Genomic DNA, 19,157 nt, shown 5'->3' with positions numbered 1-19,157 from the left:
AACTGTCCTGTATTCATCTCTGTATCACCTGAGCCTGAGCTCTGCCTGCCACTTGGCAAGAGCTGAATGAATGCTTGTCAGGAGGATGTTGAGAGGGGAGGGAGGCGAGTGGAGGAGAGTGGACATTGAATCTGTCCTCTCTGCAGGGTAGGATGGGTGTTCTCTATTATGTGAACTAAAAATGCTGCCTGCCATATCAGTAAACAAAGGATGTAGCAGCTATTAAGCCATCACATTGCAGTCTCCTGATGGTGAGCCCTGAGGGAACTCAGGATAGAAACAGGATGCCCGCCATCAAGCCCTCAGTCACTGCAGCCACCCCACAAAGAGGCACCCTGAGGAGACTCAGGATGAGAAAGCACAGGATACTGGCCCCAGACAGCTGAGGTGCTTATCGAAGGAATGATTTCAGTGAGTCCAGACTCTTGCATCTTCCCATACAGAGAAAAGCACCAAATTCCTTAACGTGAGATGTCTGGTTTTCTTTAATTAACAATAATCTTTTGACATTCCCACTACCCAGTCTTTGTTGCAAAAACTCCTATATAACCTGGCTCCCCACCTTGTCTCTTCAGAGTGATCTGAGATTCTTTGTCCCCGGCTTAAGTCCTCATTTTTGTCCACCGGATAAAACAACTCTCAACTTTTAGGTTGTGCATTTTTTTCAGTTGACAGTTTGAAAGAGAAAACTTGGGCGCTATTATAAGGCATATTTTCTAATAAAAATGAAAGTAGTGACCCCTGCGCACATGGCGCTGCGAGCGGCGCGGGGTGTGCCAGCCGTGGTCTGCAGCCCGCGCGCCATCTCTGCGCCCAACGTGGCCTGCCCGCCGTGGCCCTGGGGACTGCGGGCGGGCGCCGTCGGGGCACTGCGCGCCAGCCCCGCTCTGCTGTCGGTGAGTAAATTCACTGACAAACATGAATGGGTAACAACAGAAAACGGTGCTGGAACAGTGGGAATCAGCAGTTTTGCACAGGAAGCTTTGGGAGATGTTGTTTACTGTAGGCTGCCTGAAGCTGGGACAAAATTGAACAAACAAGAGGAATTTGGTGCTTTGGAAAATGTGAAAGCTGCTAATGAACTCCATTCTCCTCTATCAGGAGAAGTAACTGAAATTAACGAGGCTCTAGCAGAAAATCCAGGACTTGTCAACAAATCTTGTTATGAAGATGGTTGGCTGATCAAGATGACCCTCAGTAACCCTTCAGAACCAGATGAACTAATGAGTGAAGAAGCATATGAGAAATACATAAAATCTATTGAGGAGTGAAAATGGAACCCCTAAATAAAGTAGTTTGAAGCAACTTAATCTAGCATAGTTGTCTTAAATTAGTAGTGGATAGATTTTTTAAAAGGAACTTGTAGCAAAAGAAACTACTTGCAACAATGTTGCCTGAAGAAAATACCCCTTAACTTCCTAATGACGTCAGATAAACCCTATGCATCTTTTTCACAACACCCTATGATTTTTAGGCTAGTCTCCAGTTATAATATTCAGAATTCCTGAAATTATCTGTGGTAAAACTAGTTATAAAAATTATGTAATTCAAGGATAACATTGTTATCTTAACCTTATATAATATTGTAACTTGCTTACAGCCATCCCTGGATTTGGGTCAAAATACTCAATGATATTCCCACTGGAAATAAATGGCAGTGGAGAAAAGTTTGTTAGTTGCATAGTGTCCAATGAAGAGCGTTACTATCTTAATTTTGCAATATACTGTGTTTGCTGGTGCTATTTTTATACAGTGAAGCAACAGCCCTGCAGGAAAACAAGAAACGGTTTAATAATAAAATATTCAACTTCTTAAAAAAAAATGAAAGCAGCAGTATGCTCCTTTCCATTTATTCAAGAGGGAAAATTGTCCCCGAGTCCCACCAGCCTTGGCATTCACTTGCCAATCTTGCATCTCCCAGTGCTTTATTCTCAACACAATGAACATTCTTAGTAGAGACTATTATTTATATGTCTTTGAATAACATCTCTTGTCCTGAATTAAATTGTTACTTATAATAGAAAAAAAAGCTGTAAATTATGGGCACTGGACATTCTCAGGACCCACGCTGCACTCAGTACTGGGAAGGTGATATACGGGGAGTCTGTGCCCTGAAGATTTAGGACGGCACCCCAAGGCTTCTCTTCTCAAGGAGCCCAAGAGAGAAAACCTTCTTATTCAGGCAGAGCCAGGTCTAATTAACTGATGGAAATAAATAGAAATGTGGAACAGTAGCCCATTTTTGTGCTATTAACCTAAGAAACAAAGGACTCCTGAGGAAGCTGCACGAAGGGATTCTGAACACCATCTGTGAGGTCTCCTGGCCCCTAAGCAGGGGCGAGTGAGTGTGGAAGAGGATGCCTCCTGGGGGACAGAGGGGACCAGCCGCCAGGATGGATATTCCAGGAGCTGTCGGGTGGTTGGGGAGTGCGGAGGGGGGCACCACATCTAGGAGGTGCCGTCAGAGGTGTGGACAGTGCAGGTTTGTATTTATCTTGATAGTTTTCTAGCAGATGCAAGTGTCTTGTTCTAAAATAAGAACAAGACTGGCGGTCCAGTGGTTAAGACTCCGCGCTTCCACTGCAGAGGGTGCAGGTTCCGTCCCTGGTCAGGGAACTAAGATGCCGCATGCCCGCAGGACGGCTAAATAGACAACTAAATAAGTAAATAAAAAATGTGTTGAGTAGACAGACTACACTTAAAAAAATAAGTGACTATTATTGGTATATAAATTATAATAAATAAATAATCAGAACATTGTGACAATGTTCTGACAGGTAGACGTGAAGTGTCTTGAGGAAGGGCACATTTTTATAACTTGCCCAGCCCTGGCCATCCCCACCAGCCCTCCCTCCCCAGAGCCCAGCTTGCAAAGGGGATTAGCTGTGCGGATCGGGGCACATGTGTCCAGCTCTGGAGAAGGCACTCCCTGGCTGGAGTTAGGCACCTGCCTTTGAGAAATTCATCCAGCAGAAAGCTCTGCGAAGCAGCTCATGAGTTACCTGTCCATTTTCCCCGGGCACCTTCAGCAGGGGGCAGTGGAGCTCAGCCCTGGGAGAACCAGAGCATCAGAAGCTCAGGGTGCCAGCAGCCTCTCTTACCTACCGCGGGCTCCGCCCCAGGGCATCAGACATCACACGTCTGAACGGTCTGTCCGAATGCGCAAAATGCCCTCTCTTTCCACTTAGCTATTGTTTCTTTAATTAATTGACTTTACTTTTTTAGAGCAGTTTTAGGTTTACAGAAAAAAATGGAGCGGAAAATGGAGTTTCTGTATCCTTCCCTCTCTCCACACACAGTTTCCCCTATTATTAACATCCTGCATTAGTGTGGTGCATTTGTTACAATTAATGATATTAAAAATATAATTTAAATAAAGTAAAACCTAAATAGCGTTTACATTTAACAATTAAATTATTATTTAAATGATGAATTAAGATAAATAATTATAATAAAAATAATACATTATTATTAACTAAAGTCCATAGTTTACATTAGGGTTCACTTGATGTTGTACATTCCATGGGTTTGGACAAATGCATAATGACATGTGTCCGTTAGGATAGTGTCATACAGAATAGTTCGACGGCCCTAAAAATCCTCTGTGCTCTGCCTACTCAACGCTCCCCTCACTCCCAAACCCTGGCGAGCACTGATCTTTTTACTGTCTCCATAGTTTGCCTTCTTCAAAATATCATATAGTTGGAATCATACAATATGTAGACTTTTCAGATTGGCCTCACTTAGCAATATGCACTTACGTTTCCTCCACGTCTTTTTGTAGTTTGAGAGCTTTTTATCTCTGAATAATATTCCATTGCATGGATGTACCATAATTTCCTTATTCATTTACCTTTTGAAAAACATCTTGGGGACTTCCCTGGTGGTGCAGTGGTTAAGAATCCGCCTGCCAATGCAGGGGACACAGGTTCAAGCCCTGGTCTGGAAAGATCCCACATGCTGCGGGGCAACTAAGCCTGTGTGCCACAACTACTGAGCCCACGTGCCACAACTACTGAAGCCCACACACCTAGAGCCCATGCTCTGCAACAAGAGAAGCCACTGCAGTGAGAAGCCCGTGCACCGCAACAAAGAGTAGCTCCCGCTCGCTGCAACTAGAGAAAGCCCGTGCACAGCAATGAAGACCCAACGCAGCCAAAAATAAATTAATTAATTAATTAAAAAAAAAAATCTTGGTTGCTTCCAAGTTTAGGCAATTGTAAGTAAAGCTGTTATAAACATTCATGTTCAGGTTTTTGTGTGGACATAAATTTTCAACTCATTTCAGCTAGGTTGGCAATCATCTAGGAGCATAGCTGCTGGATAGTATAGTAAGAGTGTGTTCAGTTTTGTGAGAAACCACCGAACTGTCTTCCAAAGCGGCTGCACCGTTTTGCGTTCCCTCCAGCGATGATGAGATTTCCTGCAGCTCCACGTCCTCACCAGCATTTGGTGTTGTCAGTGTTTTGGGCTTTGGCCATTTGAATAGGTGTGCAGTAGTATCTCGTTGTTTTAATTTGCAATTCCCTACTGACATATGATATCAAGCATTTTTTCATATGCTTGTCACTCATTTTTTCCCTATGGGCCTAAGGGAGATACTTGTAATTCAAAGCAGAAATAATTGGCTTGTCATTATGGGAGAAATACTTTTCTAGACTGATTGGGCCAAACACTCCCTTAACACATCTTTCAAAAGTGATGGGAAATGATACTAATGTCAAGTAACATTTTCTTTTTTACACGCTTTCAAATTAGACAGTACAATCAATGTTAAAACAATGGGGAATAATTGATGCCCTCTCCAGAGGATCCTAGCTGGGAATGGAGTTTTCTCAGCCATGTGGAGCCTTTGAGACCAAATCTCGCTGATTTGCGATGTGCAGAAGCAACCAATCTAGACAGTTGAATACTTTGCAAAGAGCTAGACACTAATTAACTTGAGATAGTTCTACAATACTGCCTCCCACTTGTGTATTTTAGGTCATGCAAGCTAGATTTTTAAAAAGAGAAAGGCAATTGTCACCTCATTGAGAGAATTGGCTTGTTTTCAGTTCTATCAAACTGAAGAATTTAAATTTAGTGTCTGTGCTTGCTCCAGCAAATTCTCCATGAGCCAATATTTATTAAGACATTAACATTATCTCTTAAGGACCACCCTGTCAGCCACAGTGAGAGACGCAAAGAGCAAAGAGTGGTGGCTCACTCGTCACCTTGATGGGAAGACGGGGTTAATACACAGACAACAGCCCGGACAGCAAACATCTAGAAACAGGAATGCAACTGCCAGGAGTTTCAGCGTCCAGCTTGACCATGATGCTTGAGCTCTTTCTATCCCTAGTTTGACATTGACAATCGGAGCTGTCTGCCCTGAAGCGTGCCACCCCACAGAAGGAACTCCTCTTGGTGGGACTGAGTGACAGAGCCCAGTGGCTGTCTGTCTGAGATCCTCAGTGTGTCCTTGCAATGGTCCGTGTGTGGGCACCATGGTTCCTAGAGGCCCCCTACTCACAGCTTGAGCTTTCCTCCTTAAGCTTTGGGGAATAACGAACTGTCAGTTCTCTGGAATGTCTAAGTCAGTGTTTCCAGGAATCCAGGCCAGACTCTTCCCAAATGCACCCAAACTGTGGGGCTCGACTCTGAGCTTCGTTGCTACTCATCCTCATCCTGGCCAAGCTCTGATGAGCGTCACTCTGTGAAGGAAGACGGGAAGTGAGACGTCTTTCACATCCTTGGGCTTTGTCTTTAGCCCAGCGGCCCTTCATTTCCCATGGTTTTCACTCTGCACTGGGTACTACATAACACTTTTCCAAATATTCCCTCCAAAATATAGAGTTTTAACAATCTCATTCATTCCTTCTTCCTCAACCAACTCATTCATAGATACTGAAGAACCCACTCTTCCAGTGTAATCTATATAAAGCAGCTGGGTTTCCAGTATCTTCCTAGAGGAAATGCAAACTTAGGGAGGTACCCTGGCAAAGGGCAGATCTCTTTGACCAGAGGGCTTCATGTATACAGTCTTCAAGAGATACCACCTCCCGGGCTTCCCTGGTGGCGCAGTGGTTGAGAATCTGCCTGCTAATGCAGGGGACACGGGTTCGAGCCCTGGTCTGGGAAGATCCCACATGCCGCGGAGCAACTACGCCCGTGAGCCACAACTACTGAGCCTGTGCCCCGCAACAAGAGAGGCCACGATAGTGAGAGGCCCGCGCACCGCGATGAAGAGTGGTCCCTGCTTGCTGCAACTAGAGAAAGCCCTAGCACAGAAACGAAGACCCAACACAGCCAAAAATAAATAAATTAATTAATTAAAGTTAATGGGTTATTTAGACAAAAAAAAAAAAGAGAGATACCACCTCCCCTTTTCCATTTGCAGCAGAACAAATGCTCACCGGGAGACTAGCTGCATGGGTAATGCAAACCCCTAGTCCTCTGCCTAATGCTAAGGCAGCCCTCCCCAGCACCCCATCAGCTCTCCAGGCTCCAGTCCTGTTGAATCCATCTTGTTTCATTTCTGGTGGGATAGAGAGTCCCATCATCCTTCCTGAAAGCAGGAGGATAGTATTTAATCCTTCCTGTTCTTCCCTATAGATAGACACCTGTCCATTTGCCAACAGACGTATAGATAGACCACTAAATGCTGAGGGATTTTTATATTGCTTCTTTAAACATATCTTCATTTTATGTAAAAACTGACTGCTTTAGGAGACCCGGGAATTGATGAGGTAACAATCTAATATTCCATTCGTATTGTATTTGACAAAGGTGAGGTTTTTATAAATGAAGGTGAACATTCTGAAATATTACCTTTGAGTTCCGTTAGTCAGTGGCAATATAAATATGATTTTCCAGCCCCATTTTCTTTAGGGAAAAGTGGAGAATGTCATTAAAAAAAAACCTGAGGAAGTGGTCTGCTTTCAGCAGTTTTTAAACTGGTTCATAGTTGAATGATAGTGTTAATTAGATTCCATCATTCTGTGGACAAGGTCCTAGAAGTTCAGAAAGACTATTTTACTGACTTAGCAGTTCCATTTACTATCTTCTGACAAGTTGGGTTTTGAAATGACTTAAAGCAGGAAGGACATTTTGACCAAACCTGATGTTAGCGCTGGGGCTAGAACAAACAGACAAAAGGCAGTTTTACAAAATGTTCTGGTTCTTTGTGAGGTTAAGAGGATGTCCTGATATGTGTATATTTGTCTTAGCTGTTCTGAAAAGTTTTCCATCCTCAGTCCATTGTGGTTTTCAAAAAAAAAGCAAACCATCATACTCTTTATAATTGTATTAGTTATCTATTGCTGCATAGCAATTGTACCACAAACTTTAAGGTGTAAAACAACACATGTTTATGACCGCAGAGTTTCTGAGGGTTGGGACTCAGGGGCACAGCTTAGCAGGGTCCTCTGCACAGGGTCTCACCAAGCTGCAGTCAAGGTGTCAACTGGGTTGGGATCCCATCAGAGATTCTAATTGGAAAGAATCTGCTTCCAAGCTGGTGTGGTTGTTGACAGCCTTCAGGTCCTGTGGTTGTAGGGCTGAGGGCTTCAGCGTCTTGCTGTGAGTCATCTGGAGGCCATTTTTAGCTCCTTGTCATGTGGACCTCTCCATGGGGCAGATTCCACCATGGCAGCTGGCTTCTTCAAAGCAGAGAGAGCATCTCACAAGATGGGTGTAACAGTCTTATATGTCATAATTACACATAAAAGAAATTGAATCAGTAATCAAAACCTCCCAAGAAACAAAAGCCCAGGGCTTCCCTAGTGGCGCAGTGGTTAAGAATCTGCCTGCCAGTGCAGGGGATGCGGGTTTGAGCCCTGGTCCGGGATGATCCAACATGCTGCAGAGCAACTAAGCCCGTGAGCCACAACTACTGAGCCTGCGCTCTAGAACCCACGAGCCACAACTACTGAAGCCCACATGCCTAGAGTCTGTGCTCTGCAACAGGAGAAGCCACCGCAATGAGAAGCCCGCGCACCACAACGCAGAGTAGCCCCCACTCGCCACAACTAGAGAAAGCCCACGCGCAGCAGTGAAGACCCTACGCAGCCAAAAATAAATAAAAATAAAATAAATAAATTTATAAAAAAAATAAAAAGTCCAGGACCAGACAACTTCACTGATGAATTCTACCAAACATTCGAAGAAGAATTAATACCGATCCTTCCTAAACTCTTTAAAAAAACAGAAAAGGAAAGTAATCTTTCAAACTCATTTATGGGACCAGAATTACTCTGATACCAAAACCAGGCAAAGAAGCCACAAGAAAAGAAAATTACAATCTGCCTGCCAATGCAGGGGACATGGGTTCGAGCCCTGGTCTGGGAAGATTCCACACTCCACGGAGCAACTAAGCCCATGCACTGCAACTACTGAGCCCGCATGCCACAACTACTGAAGCCCACACACCTAGAGCCCGTGCTCTGCAACAAGAGAAGCCACTGCAATGAGAAGACTGAGCACCGCAACAAAGAGTAGCCCTCGCTCACCGCAACTAGAGAAAAGCCAGCGCGCAACAACGAAGACCCAATGCAGCCAAAAATAAATAAATAAATTAATTTAAAAAAATTTTTAAAAAAAGGATCATACACCATGAACAAGTGGGGTTTATTCCAGAGATGCAAAGATGGCTCAATATCTTCAAGTCAGTCAATGTGATATACCACATTAAACAAAATGAAGGATAAAATCATACAATCATTTCAATAGATGCAGAGAAAGTATTTGACAAAAGTAAACATCCTTTATGATAAAAACTTCCGACAAAGCAGGTATAGAGGGAACATGCCTCAACATAATAAAAGCCATATTTGACAAGCCTACAGCTAACATCATACTCAGTGGTGACAATCTTTTCCTCTAAGGTCAGGAACAAGACAAGAAATCCTACTCTCACCACTTTTATTCAACATATTATTGGAAGTCCTAGCCAGAGCAATTAGGCAAGAAAAAGAAATAAAAGGAATCAAAATTGGAAAGGAAGAAGTAAAACTATCATTATTTGCAGATGACATAACATAAATATAGGAAACCCCTAAGACTCCATCAAAAAACTGTTAGAATTAATAAACAAATTCAGTAAAATTGCAGGATATAAAATCAATACACAAAAGTCTGTTGTGTTTCTATACACTAACAACAAGCTATCAGAAAGAGAAATTTAGAAAATAATCCCATTTACAATTGCATCAAAAAGAATAAAAAACCTAGGAAGAAATTTAACCGAGGAGGTGAAAGACCTGTATATTGAAAACTACAAGATATCAGTGAAAGAAATTGAAGAAGAACGCAAATAAATGGAAAGATATTTTGTGCTCATGGATTGGAAGAATCAATATTAAAATGTCCATACTACCCAAAGCAATCTACAAATAAATGCAATCCTTATGAAAATTTCAATGGCATTTTCACAGAAATTGGACAAATAGTCTTAAAATTTGTATGGCACCCCAAATAGCCAAAGAAGCCTTGAGAAAGAGCAAAGTTGGAGGTATCATGCTCCCTGATTTTAAACTATATTACAAAGCTATAGTAATTATGGTATTGACATAAAACTATGGATTCGACTCTAAATTTTGTGGAAGCTTGATTCGAATGAGTTTTTTAGAGCTGAAGGTCTTTAGAGCTGAAAGTATGTATCAGAAGTGGGCTTGATCTGCAGGCACTGTCCCTGATGCTGGGCTTACCAGGGGAAGGTGAGGTAGCCTGTTGGAGATGGCTTCTCCATGAGCTGACCCATTGGGTATTCATCCCCTTTGGCATTTCTCTTCTCACTGAGATGTAATATCAAGAGGGTCCTACCCAATAAAACAGAGGTTTCTAGAAATGGAATCAGTGGGTAGAGTGATTCAAACTGCTGTGCTGTGGAACCCAGGGCAGACATTCCCTCCTGGATCCAGCAGAAATGGAAGTCACAGGAGGAAGCCTGGCCCTTGAGAAGCATCCTCTGAGGAGGGCAGGTATAGTAAGCTCTCTGCCTTGTTGGATTTCAGATTTAGCCAAGACAGCCAGTGGATTGTTTTCCCATAAATAGCAGCAGACTGAGTGGGTAGCAGATAGCGGATGACTGAGGCTTTGCACAGTCATGGGAGGGAGGAGACTGGGACTCAGGTGGTTTGGATGAGAAGCAGGTAAAAGGTAGAGAGAGAAGTCCCTGCCAGGCAGAGTGCCAACTGCTGCCAGGTCAAGTGAGGAGAAGCTTGGCACTGAGCCCTGGGGGTTGCTGGAGGGATTCTGAGTCAGTGAAGGAAAGGGACTGTCTTTTGGGGCTGAGGGAAAAATCACTTGGGGTTAAAACAAATAAGGCAGCTGGCAATTGTAAAAGATAACAGCTTCTGCAATACCACTTGACATCAGCCCCTTCATGCTAAACAAGTCCCACGTTCTGTCCTGCACCTTGTGCAACAGCAAGGCTTAGCCACAAAGTTGAAGGGCAGAAAGAAAGCCCAGTTAGGCAAGCGAGGACAGCGTGGGAAGCCTGCCCCTTCCAGACCTGGGCAGAGTTAGGGGAGGAAAGAGGAGCTCTCTGAAACTGCCCCCCGGGGGAGAGGGGCAGACAAGCTGTGGGAAAGGGCTTGGGCCCCTGTTCCAGCCCCAGGGCTGCCACAGCAGAGTGATTTTGGCAGAGGGAGGCCAGGTATGGGAAAGCAGGCGGCTCATAGGAGACTGCAGATGCTGAGAGGCAGCTCAGAAGGCAGCAGGTCCGTGGGCAGGGCGGCCAGTGCCTTTCCATGCTGAATGAAGAGCTGTGGGTTGGACCCCTGGATGCACCCGGTTCCCCAAGGATCCTGAACGATGAGGGAAGACTGCCCTGGCCGCTAGAGAGAGGCTGGGACGCTGGTCCCCGAGGAGAGGCTACAGCCTCAGCAGTAGCAGACCAGCCTCCTGCCTGGGATGGGTGGACAGCGCCGGGGTCCCACGTTGAATCTCAGCTAAGAGTTGGTCCCAGTGGGGGTGGGGTCACATGTTCCGATGGGAAAAACAAAGACAGCGGGTCCTCCCCAGGGGCATAGCAGAAGGTTGGAGGAACCAGGGGCCCCTGAATCACGCTGCAGCTACAGGCTGTTAAGTTGCGACTTATTTGGCAATCTTGGACTTCATCATAGCGCAAGGATAGCCCAAATCTCATCCTTAGTGATGCTAGTCAAGGCTGAGTCTGCGCTTTGAGAACAAGATCCAATAACAGAGCAAAGAGGCAGACGTGAGGGCCCCAAGCTGGCCCAGGGAGGGGTTTTAGCTTCTGGAAGTTGCTTCTGTGCAAGAGGAGTCTCCAGAGGACACCCCCAAGAGCCATCAATCATGTGCACCCACTCACTTGTGTCCAAGCATACAGGATTCCAAGACGATTACAGGTCTAAAAATACACAGGCCAGCTGTGTTTGGCAGTAGGCTTGAATGACCTCCTGCCAGAGGCAGCAACAGGCACACTTGTCCAGACTGTCTGTGTGAAAGCCACCAACTCCCTACGGGACACTTATTTCAGGATCCAGACCCTCAGCCCAGGTTGTCCCGTCCTAAAGCATGGAGCTTTTCTACCTTGGTTTTCTTGTTGAGTGAGAAGCAGTGTGGGAGTCATTGTTTCATTTAACAAGTGTGTTTTGAGCCCCAACTATGCCCCAGGTTCCCTACCAGGTCTTCAGGTGGACCTCGATGGACGGGCCCTGGGACAGTGCTGTCCAGGGGTGGATGAAACGTAAGCTGCGGAGGCCACGCTGTGCTCATGTCTAATCCTTGGAACCCAGCCCCCTGGGCACTGATGAGCCTGGGTGAACGGCACACTTGAGGCTGACGTCTCTGTTTATGATGCTGCTAGCCTGCTGTTCAATCACTTGGGAAAATGCCAGAGATTTCTATCGTAGGAAGGCATAAGATGTCTACCAGAGGAGGATTTGCCTGCAGAAAGTGGGAAGAAGAGTTTTAACCCTCTGCACATGAAAAGAAGTAGTCTCCTGGCAGCTGTTACTTATTTTTTATGTTGGTGAATCCATGTTCTATGTAAATAATTAGCACATAACCAACCATTTGACGTCCGAATAATTTTAACGGGTTAACAATCAGCCTTCTGGTTTTGTTGTGTACACGTCCAACAGCCTCATACACTGTCATTCCCATAACTCATTCTGCAAATGCTCTTCTGGTGTGTCCGAGAGCGATTTCACGAGGAATTCTGAGGCATGTGGTAGAAGATAAAATAGAAAATTACTTACATCTCTTTCACTGTGGTTTGGAAGAGATGCATCTTTACAGGAAGAGGCCATTTTTGGACTAGCTTTTTAAATTAAATTTTAAAAAAGAGGGTTAAAATGTTGTCAATAAAGATTATATTCTTAGTAAGGTTTGCTTTTCTCTGGTCAAACAAATTTGCATTGTACTTGGAGAACCTCCACTTTGAACAGACCTACTTTTTAAATGATCTGAAGTAGGGCTTCCCTGGTGGCGCAGTGGTTGAGAGTCTGCCTGCCAATGCAGGGGACACGGGTTCGAGCCCTGGTCCGGGAAGATCCCACATGCCGCGGAGCGACTAGGCCCGTGAGCCACAATTACTGAGCCTGCACGTCTGGAGCCTGTGCCCCGCAACAAGAGAGGCCGCGACAGTGAGAGGCCCGCGCACCGCGATGAAGAGTGGCCCCCGCTCTCCGCAACTGGAGAAAGCCCTCGCACAGAAACGAAGACCCAACACAGCCATAAATAAAATAAATAAATAAATAAATTTATTAAATGATCTGAAGTAAATGTAACAGTATTTAATGGGGGGAAGTAAATAAGTTATGACTTATGAATCTTACTGAGGAAAATGTTCATTCTTATTCACTACTTGACCAGCTTCAAGTCTCTAGAAAGAGCAGAGGACACTGTGAAGTAAGAATTCTTCCTGTGCACGCCATCCTTTGTGGTGCCAAGCCTTTGAAAATGAAAGTATTTTTATTTATCCAAATTGAAAATTTATTTTCTCTTTAAATACAGCATTTTAAGTCTAAATTATATTTTGCCTGCCAACTTGAACTGGAGTCTCTTATGGTATTATGTTCTTTACTTCGTATGTGATAAACCGTTTCCAAATCCTCTAATGGCACATTTCCAGTTCAGTATGCCGTGGAATAAATACTTCTGAGCTTTGAAAATGAAGGAAAGCTTTCAGTAATTTTAAGTCCAGGCAAGATAAATATTAGGAACGTAACTCCTAAAGCTTCCAGCGGTGTGCTTATTAAATTCACACTGTCAATGGTCTTCAAAGAACAAGCAATACATTTAAAAAGTTCAATCACTTTTACAGTTAACATTTCCTAAAATTCAATAGAAATTCAGCTTAACTTTGAAACTCAGAATTAAGAGCCTAAGAATATGTTACAGTGTTTTTGTATATAGATAGATGGTATGTTGTAGACCAACAATGTTTGCTGTTCATGATCAAATAGTGATAAAAATGTAAGACCATTGGGTCTTTAATTAGCATTAAATATTTGACAATTCAAAAAAACAAAAAGGAAAATAAGGAAGGGAGAGAGAGAGAAAGAACATAAGAATGAAAAGAAGAAAATAAGGAAGAAATGAAGAAAAGATGGGGGGTGGGGGTGAGAGAGAGAGAGAGAAAGAGAGAAAAAAGAGAGGAAGGAAATTTCTGGTTTGCCAAATCGGTCTTGCTATTTTCCATGTCCACCAGCCAGGTGTGTGAGACTTTGAGTTGCTTCACATCCTCACCGACACTTAGTATGTTCAGGCTTTTCATTTGAGCCATTCTATCACATGTGTGGTAGTATGTCTGTGGTATCAACTTGCATTTTCCTAATGACTAAAAATGTTGAACATCTTTTCATGTGCTTATTTGCCACAGGTGTATTTTCCTTAGTGAAGTTCAGATCTTTGGCTCATTGAAAAATACAGCCTTTCATGGGACTTCCCTGGCAGTCCAGTGGTTAGGACTCAGTGCTTCCACTACAGGGGGTCGGGGTTCGATCCCTGGTCGGGGAACTAAGATCCCACAGGCTGTGCGGTGAGGCCAAAAAAAAAAAAAAAATACAGCCTTTCAAGTTCTACTCCTCGGTATTGATCATGCCCACCCCTCCCCCAGCACCTGCCTGGGGCAGGTCCGCACCTGCTCTTCTCCTGACCCCTCACCAGTCTCCCTGTCCTGCCCGCTCCTCTGCATCACGCTCACGGCTGCCAGAGAAACCTCTGGAGCCCCCAGGTCTGATGTCATAGCCCCTCTCAGACATCTCTGCGGGCTCTGAACGACGGGACTTTCTGTCCTTTGCCTGCCACACGGTGTCTTCCTCACACGTGCCTCACCTGTTTTATCTTAGCCCCTCCCATTCCCCCTTTCTCACTTATTTTCACCAACATTGGACTACATTCGGTCCCAGAAGCCTCCTGGCCTTCCACTCCTCTGGCCTCTACAGGTATGGCCTCTGCCCAGACTGTTTTCCCCAAATTGTAAACATACTGTAGCCTCTGGGCAGATTGAGGGCCCTCTGTCCTTTTCATTTCCCATAATGCAAACATCCCATTGTATTTTCCTTCTACACTAGACCCCAGATCTACTGGGGACACAACTGCATTGTGCCTTTTAGCCCCCTTGTCTAATTCCGTGCCTGGCCACGGTGGACCACAGGTTTCTCCAGAAATGTACTGAGTAACCTCACCGTGCATTTTTCTTTTGGGATACGGGGATACAGTATCTGTCGTCTGTTAAACTTCCTCATTCCGTGTGTGGGAACTGTCATCAAATCTCAACGGTGTTCATGAACTCTTTGAGCTGCTTCTGATCTCCACAACAACAACAACGACAGCAAAGGAAGGTGTGAGACCCTCTGCCCTAAGAACAGGAACAGCATCCTGGCTTCACTTTCCTCACCATCCAGACTCCACTGTCCACTTCCGTATTCTTTTCTTTTTTTAATTAAAAAATAAAAACACATAGAACTGCAAAGTATAACATAGCCCCCCAGCATAAATATTAATATTTGAAACATAGATTTGATATATTTGCTTTAGATCTTTAAAACAAACACGACTGGAAGCCTGAAGTAGCCCAGATTCCCCTCCTCAATTCCAGGCTCCTCTCCTTGCTGCCGAAATGTTGGCTTCCCTGTGCACCGAGGCCGAACAGAAATACGGAGCAGGGATTTTGGAGGGAGAGAGAGATGGCTTTATTTTTCTGCCAGGCAGAAGGGAAGACACAGCAGGCTAGCGTCTCCGGAGCTGTGCTCTCCTCGGGAATCAGGGAAGATTTTATATGCGGGGCTCTCGCAGTCCGGTGTATGTGATAAGGATCAAAGCAGTGAAGGTCTTGCATTCTTCCTTTCCTTTGCATTATTTCAAAACAGTCATAGCCGGCGTCAGGCCGCCCCGTAATTGGGGTCCGGCAGTCTGGTAATTGCATCCCTTTGCCTCTGGTTTATCGACCCGCTGACCTCGTTTCTGAAATGCAAAGACTATAGGGGGTGATTTGTTGCAAGGGGCGTATAGAATGTAAGTGCCCCGGGATGTAACTCACACAGAGTTAGGGGTGATAGGTACCCAGTGTAAATTACATAGTGTCAGGGAGTGAGGTTAGCTTTGTAAAGTACAAATCTAGTTACTCCAAATTAGTGACAGTTAAAGTAAACCAAGGCGTGATTAACTCTTTCAGGCCAGGTTATGTTTCTTCTCTAGCCTGTTCGCTGCCCCTTTGTTTTCCTTGCTCTCAGGGGAGGGAAGACTTCATTTCTATTTTTGCTGAAACACCCTCTTCAAAGACAACCACGATCAAGGACTTCTGTGTATCCAATCCCTGTTTTTATACTTTTACTACATGTGCACACACATTCTCCACAGATACAGTGTTTTGTTTCCCTCTCAACTCACAAACACTGTATCATTCTCCAGTGATTGTTCTGCCACTTGCTTCCTTTCTTCACCTGAAGGCCACCCAGGGCTTCCGGTCTAGTCTGAGTCCGCCTTGTTTCACAGGTCACCTTGAAGCCATCCTCAGATCAGCTTATGTGGACAGAGGTTCTTGACATCATGCCAGTTAGGGAAGAATTGCGGAGAAGGCTTTCCTGTTATGCCCATGAGTCAAATGTGGGACCGTCTACATGGTGCTGTGTTTCCTTGTTCTGGGTCTTTTGTTATATTTTCTAGGACAGCCTTGATTTTGCCTTCTACCTCTTCTATCAAATTCTCGTTTTCTAAGTTCCTAGATTCATTGTTCTCAGATAATTTCGTTTTCATAGCATCCTATTGTTTTGCAAGTGTAATAACATGATTTTTTAAAAAAAAGCTCGAAATGTAAGGGACAATGAACTGCATATATTTAAAGTGTATAATTTGATGCACACAGCTTCACATAACCAAGATAACAAACATCAACCCCAAAGGTTTCCTCATGCCCTTTCGTAAGACCCCTGCCCCTTGCCCTCATTCCCAGGCAAATGCTTATCTCCACACAATGCAGCAGGCACTCTTTTTTTATCTGGCTTCTTTCAGCCAGCATAATGATTTTGAGACACATTCATGTTGTTGCTGAGATCCATAGTTTATTCCTTTTTATGCAGGGTAGTATTCCATTGCACGGATACACAACAATATATTTAAGTCATTCCCCCCTTGGTGGACAACTGGATTGTTTCCAGTTTTTGGCTATTATAAATAAAACTGCTATGAACATTCGTGTAAAAGTTTTTGTATAGATACGTGCTTTTATTTCTCTTGGGTAAATACATAGGAGTGAAATGTTTGGGTCATATATTAAATGTATGTTTAAGTTTTTAAGAAACCGTTAAAGTGTTTTCCAAAGTGGTTAGATCATTCCCCATTTCCTCTAGCAGTATGTGAGGGTTCCAGGGTCTCCACATCCTTGCCAAACCGTGGTTGGTCATTCTTTTTAATTTTAGATATTCGAAGAGATGGGCAGTGGTGTCTCGCTGTGGTTTGATGGGTGTTACCCTAGTGACTCAAGATGGTAAGCACCTTTGCATGCGCTTACTTGCCATTCGAATGTATTCTTTGATGAGTGTCTGTTCAAATCTTCTGCCCATTAAAATGTATTTAAAATACCTATTACTGAAGTTTGAGAGGTCTTGACATATTTGGATACAAAACCTCTCTCAGGTGTGGTCTGTAAGCCTCTGTCAGTAGGCCGCCCCTTCACATCGCTGGTTCGTATTCTGGCGCACGAAGTCCCACAGCTGTCCACTCGTCTATGGATGCCGAATCGCCCAGATGTTACAATTTTTTAAAAACATTTCCTTTTTGCTCCTGGAATGATGTTTTCTCCAGAGGCATCTGTTTTAATTTTCACGACAGAGACTTCTCTAAATATCCGGTGATTCTTGGTCATCAGTTCACATTTTTAAAAAGCACCAGAAAAGCAGAGTAGGAGCTTATCGCGAAGGGGACAATGCCTCCCCAGGCTCCCGGGCAGCCCCAGGCAGAAGGTGACCAACTACCACGCTACACTGGAGGGTCCCTAAAGACCAAAACGTGGACACATTTTGTCCTGGGCTGCCAACATCTAGTTGCTCGGGGTCTCCCCAGAGAGCTAATTTTTATTCATGGCAGGCCTCCCACCTCTGCTCCCACCACGCTTTTCCCTGCGAATGAGTATACAGCTGACTTCTGGGCTTTGCGTGCTGTTTGTGGGGAGCAGGAATGGGGTGGGGGAGGGGGCACGGTCGCCTGCTCTGTGCAGTCGGCCCTTATATTAAGGTGCACGTTTCCCTCCCACCCTCCCATCAGCCCTGGCGTCTAGGAAGGACCATCTCGGCAGGCACACTGCGGGCTCCGTGCGTCCTCACATCACCTCTGCCCAGCTTTACCTGTCTCCACTCCCACACGTGCTGTGGATACGCTGCCGTGACCCGCTCTCATTCTCCTTATGGGGCCATCCCTCCTTAACCCTTAAATCCCTTCACAGCGATTGTAATGGGGTCAGGATGAGGAGGAGGAAGTCAAAGCATACGTTCAGCTCATTGTATTTAACTGGGAGCTTCTAAGTGAACTCCTAAAAACATAAAATCATTCCTAAGGTGCTAAAAAAAAAAAAAAGGGAATTTTAACAATATAACTAATATGTTTGAATTAACTATAGAACAAACAGCACCAACTTTAAAAATGGTGTTGTTATTTTATAAAAAAGGTTTGAGGCTGCAAAGGAAAACTCAAAATCCACAAAGGAGAAATCTCACAGAAAATGGTCTCTCCTATACCCACACATGTGAAAAGAACAAAAAAGGTTTAAATAAAATCCCCCCAAATGGTTGAAAAGTAAAAAGCACCATTTCAAACAAAAAACTAGTTTCCTAAAAATATTTGGATCAAAGCAAATCTAAGAAGTATAGCTGGGACTATTCAGGATCATAATTATAGGAACTTGGTTAAACTTAAGGAAATGTGGTCAATGTTACTTAGCAGAAACATAGAGCCTTAATAAAAGCCAAAAATACACATGCTCAGAAGAAAAGAAATGAAGCACTCCTTCTCAGCAGTTATGAACACAATGGAAAAATCTCCCCCAAATTAGAACAGTGAAAATAAGATCAAAGTGAATATTAACAAATTAGGCAATACAGAGGAAATTACCATAAAAAACATAGAGTAAAACAGAAAAAGATAAACTTTGAGAATATCTAATGAATAACCTACAAGATCAGAATGTCCAAGTGGGCCTGTTCTTAGTTTGCCAACTCCTCCTCGCCTGCTGGCCAACCCTTGCCTTCATTTCTGATCTGTATGAAGTGCATTTGAAATTCTCAATAAAAAGAAGACTAACAAAAAAAGCAAAGACAAGATCCAAATGGTTAAAGCTTAAACAGAACAATAACTACACAAGAAAATGAGTGCTCAAAATAATAATTTCAAATTAGGCATTCCTGTTAAAATTATGCAAGAATCCTAGCAATCACCTCTATTATGTAATATTGCTTTTGAATTTCTTGCTAATATAAGCAGCAAGCGACAATAGCAACAGCTTCAAATACTGCAAAATAAGAACTACTTATTGAGAATGGTGTGACTGTAAAGCTAGAGAACCTAAGAATAACAGCAACAAAAGGCTGGAATTCATAAAATAATCTTAGTAGCATGGCTGGATGTGACAAATATACAAACATCAATAGGTTTGATTTATCCTGGTTATAAAATGTATTTGGGGACATATTCTCATTCACATATATCTAAAA

General features: G+C 43.8%; 1 protein-coding gene across 1 annotated transcript; it reads left to right on the top strand.

The window, feature by feature from the left end:
* The first annotated feature begins 749 nt into the window (after positions 1 to 749).
* Positions 750 to 1,271, top strand: LOC118893621 (glycine cleavage system H protein, mitochondrial-like). Its single transcript, XM_036849367.1, has one exon. The coding sequence runs from the start codon at positions 750 to 752 to the stop codon at positions 1,269 to 1,271; it is 522 nt and encodes a 173-aa protein (XP_036705262.1).
* The last annotated feature ends 17,886 nt before the right edge of the window (positions 1,272 to 19,157 follow it).

This window comes from Balaenoptera musculus, chromosome 3 (genome assembly GCF_009873245.2).
Source record: "Balaenoptera musculus isolate JJ_BM4_2016_0621 chromosome 3, mBalMus1.pri.v3, whole genome shotgun sequence".
In the NCBI taxonomy this organism is placed as follows: Eukaryota; Metazoa; Chordata; class Mammalia; order Artiodactyla; family Balaenopteridae; genus Balaenoptera; species Balaenoptera musculus.
This window is presented reverse-complemented; position numbering and strand designations above follow the sequence as displayed.

Coding starts and splice junctions, on each gene's coding strand:
- LOC118893621 (XM_036849367.1), top strand. CDS start 750: ATGGCGCTGCGAGCGGCGCGGGGTGTGCCAGCCGTGGTCTGCAGCCCG.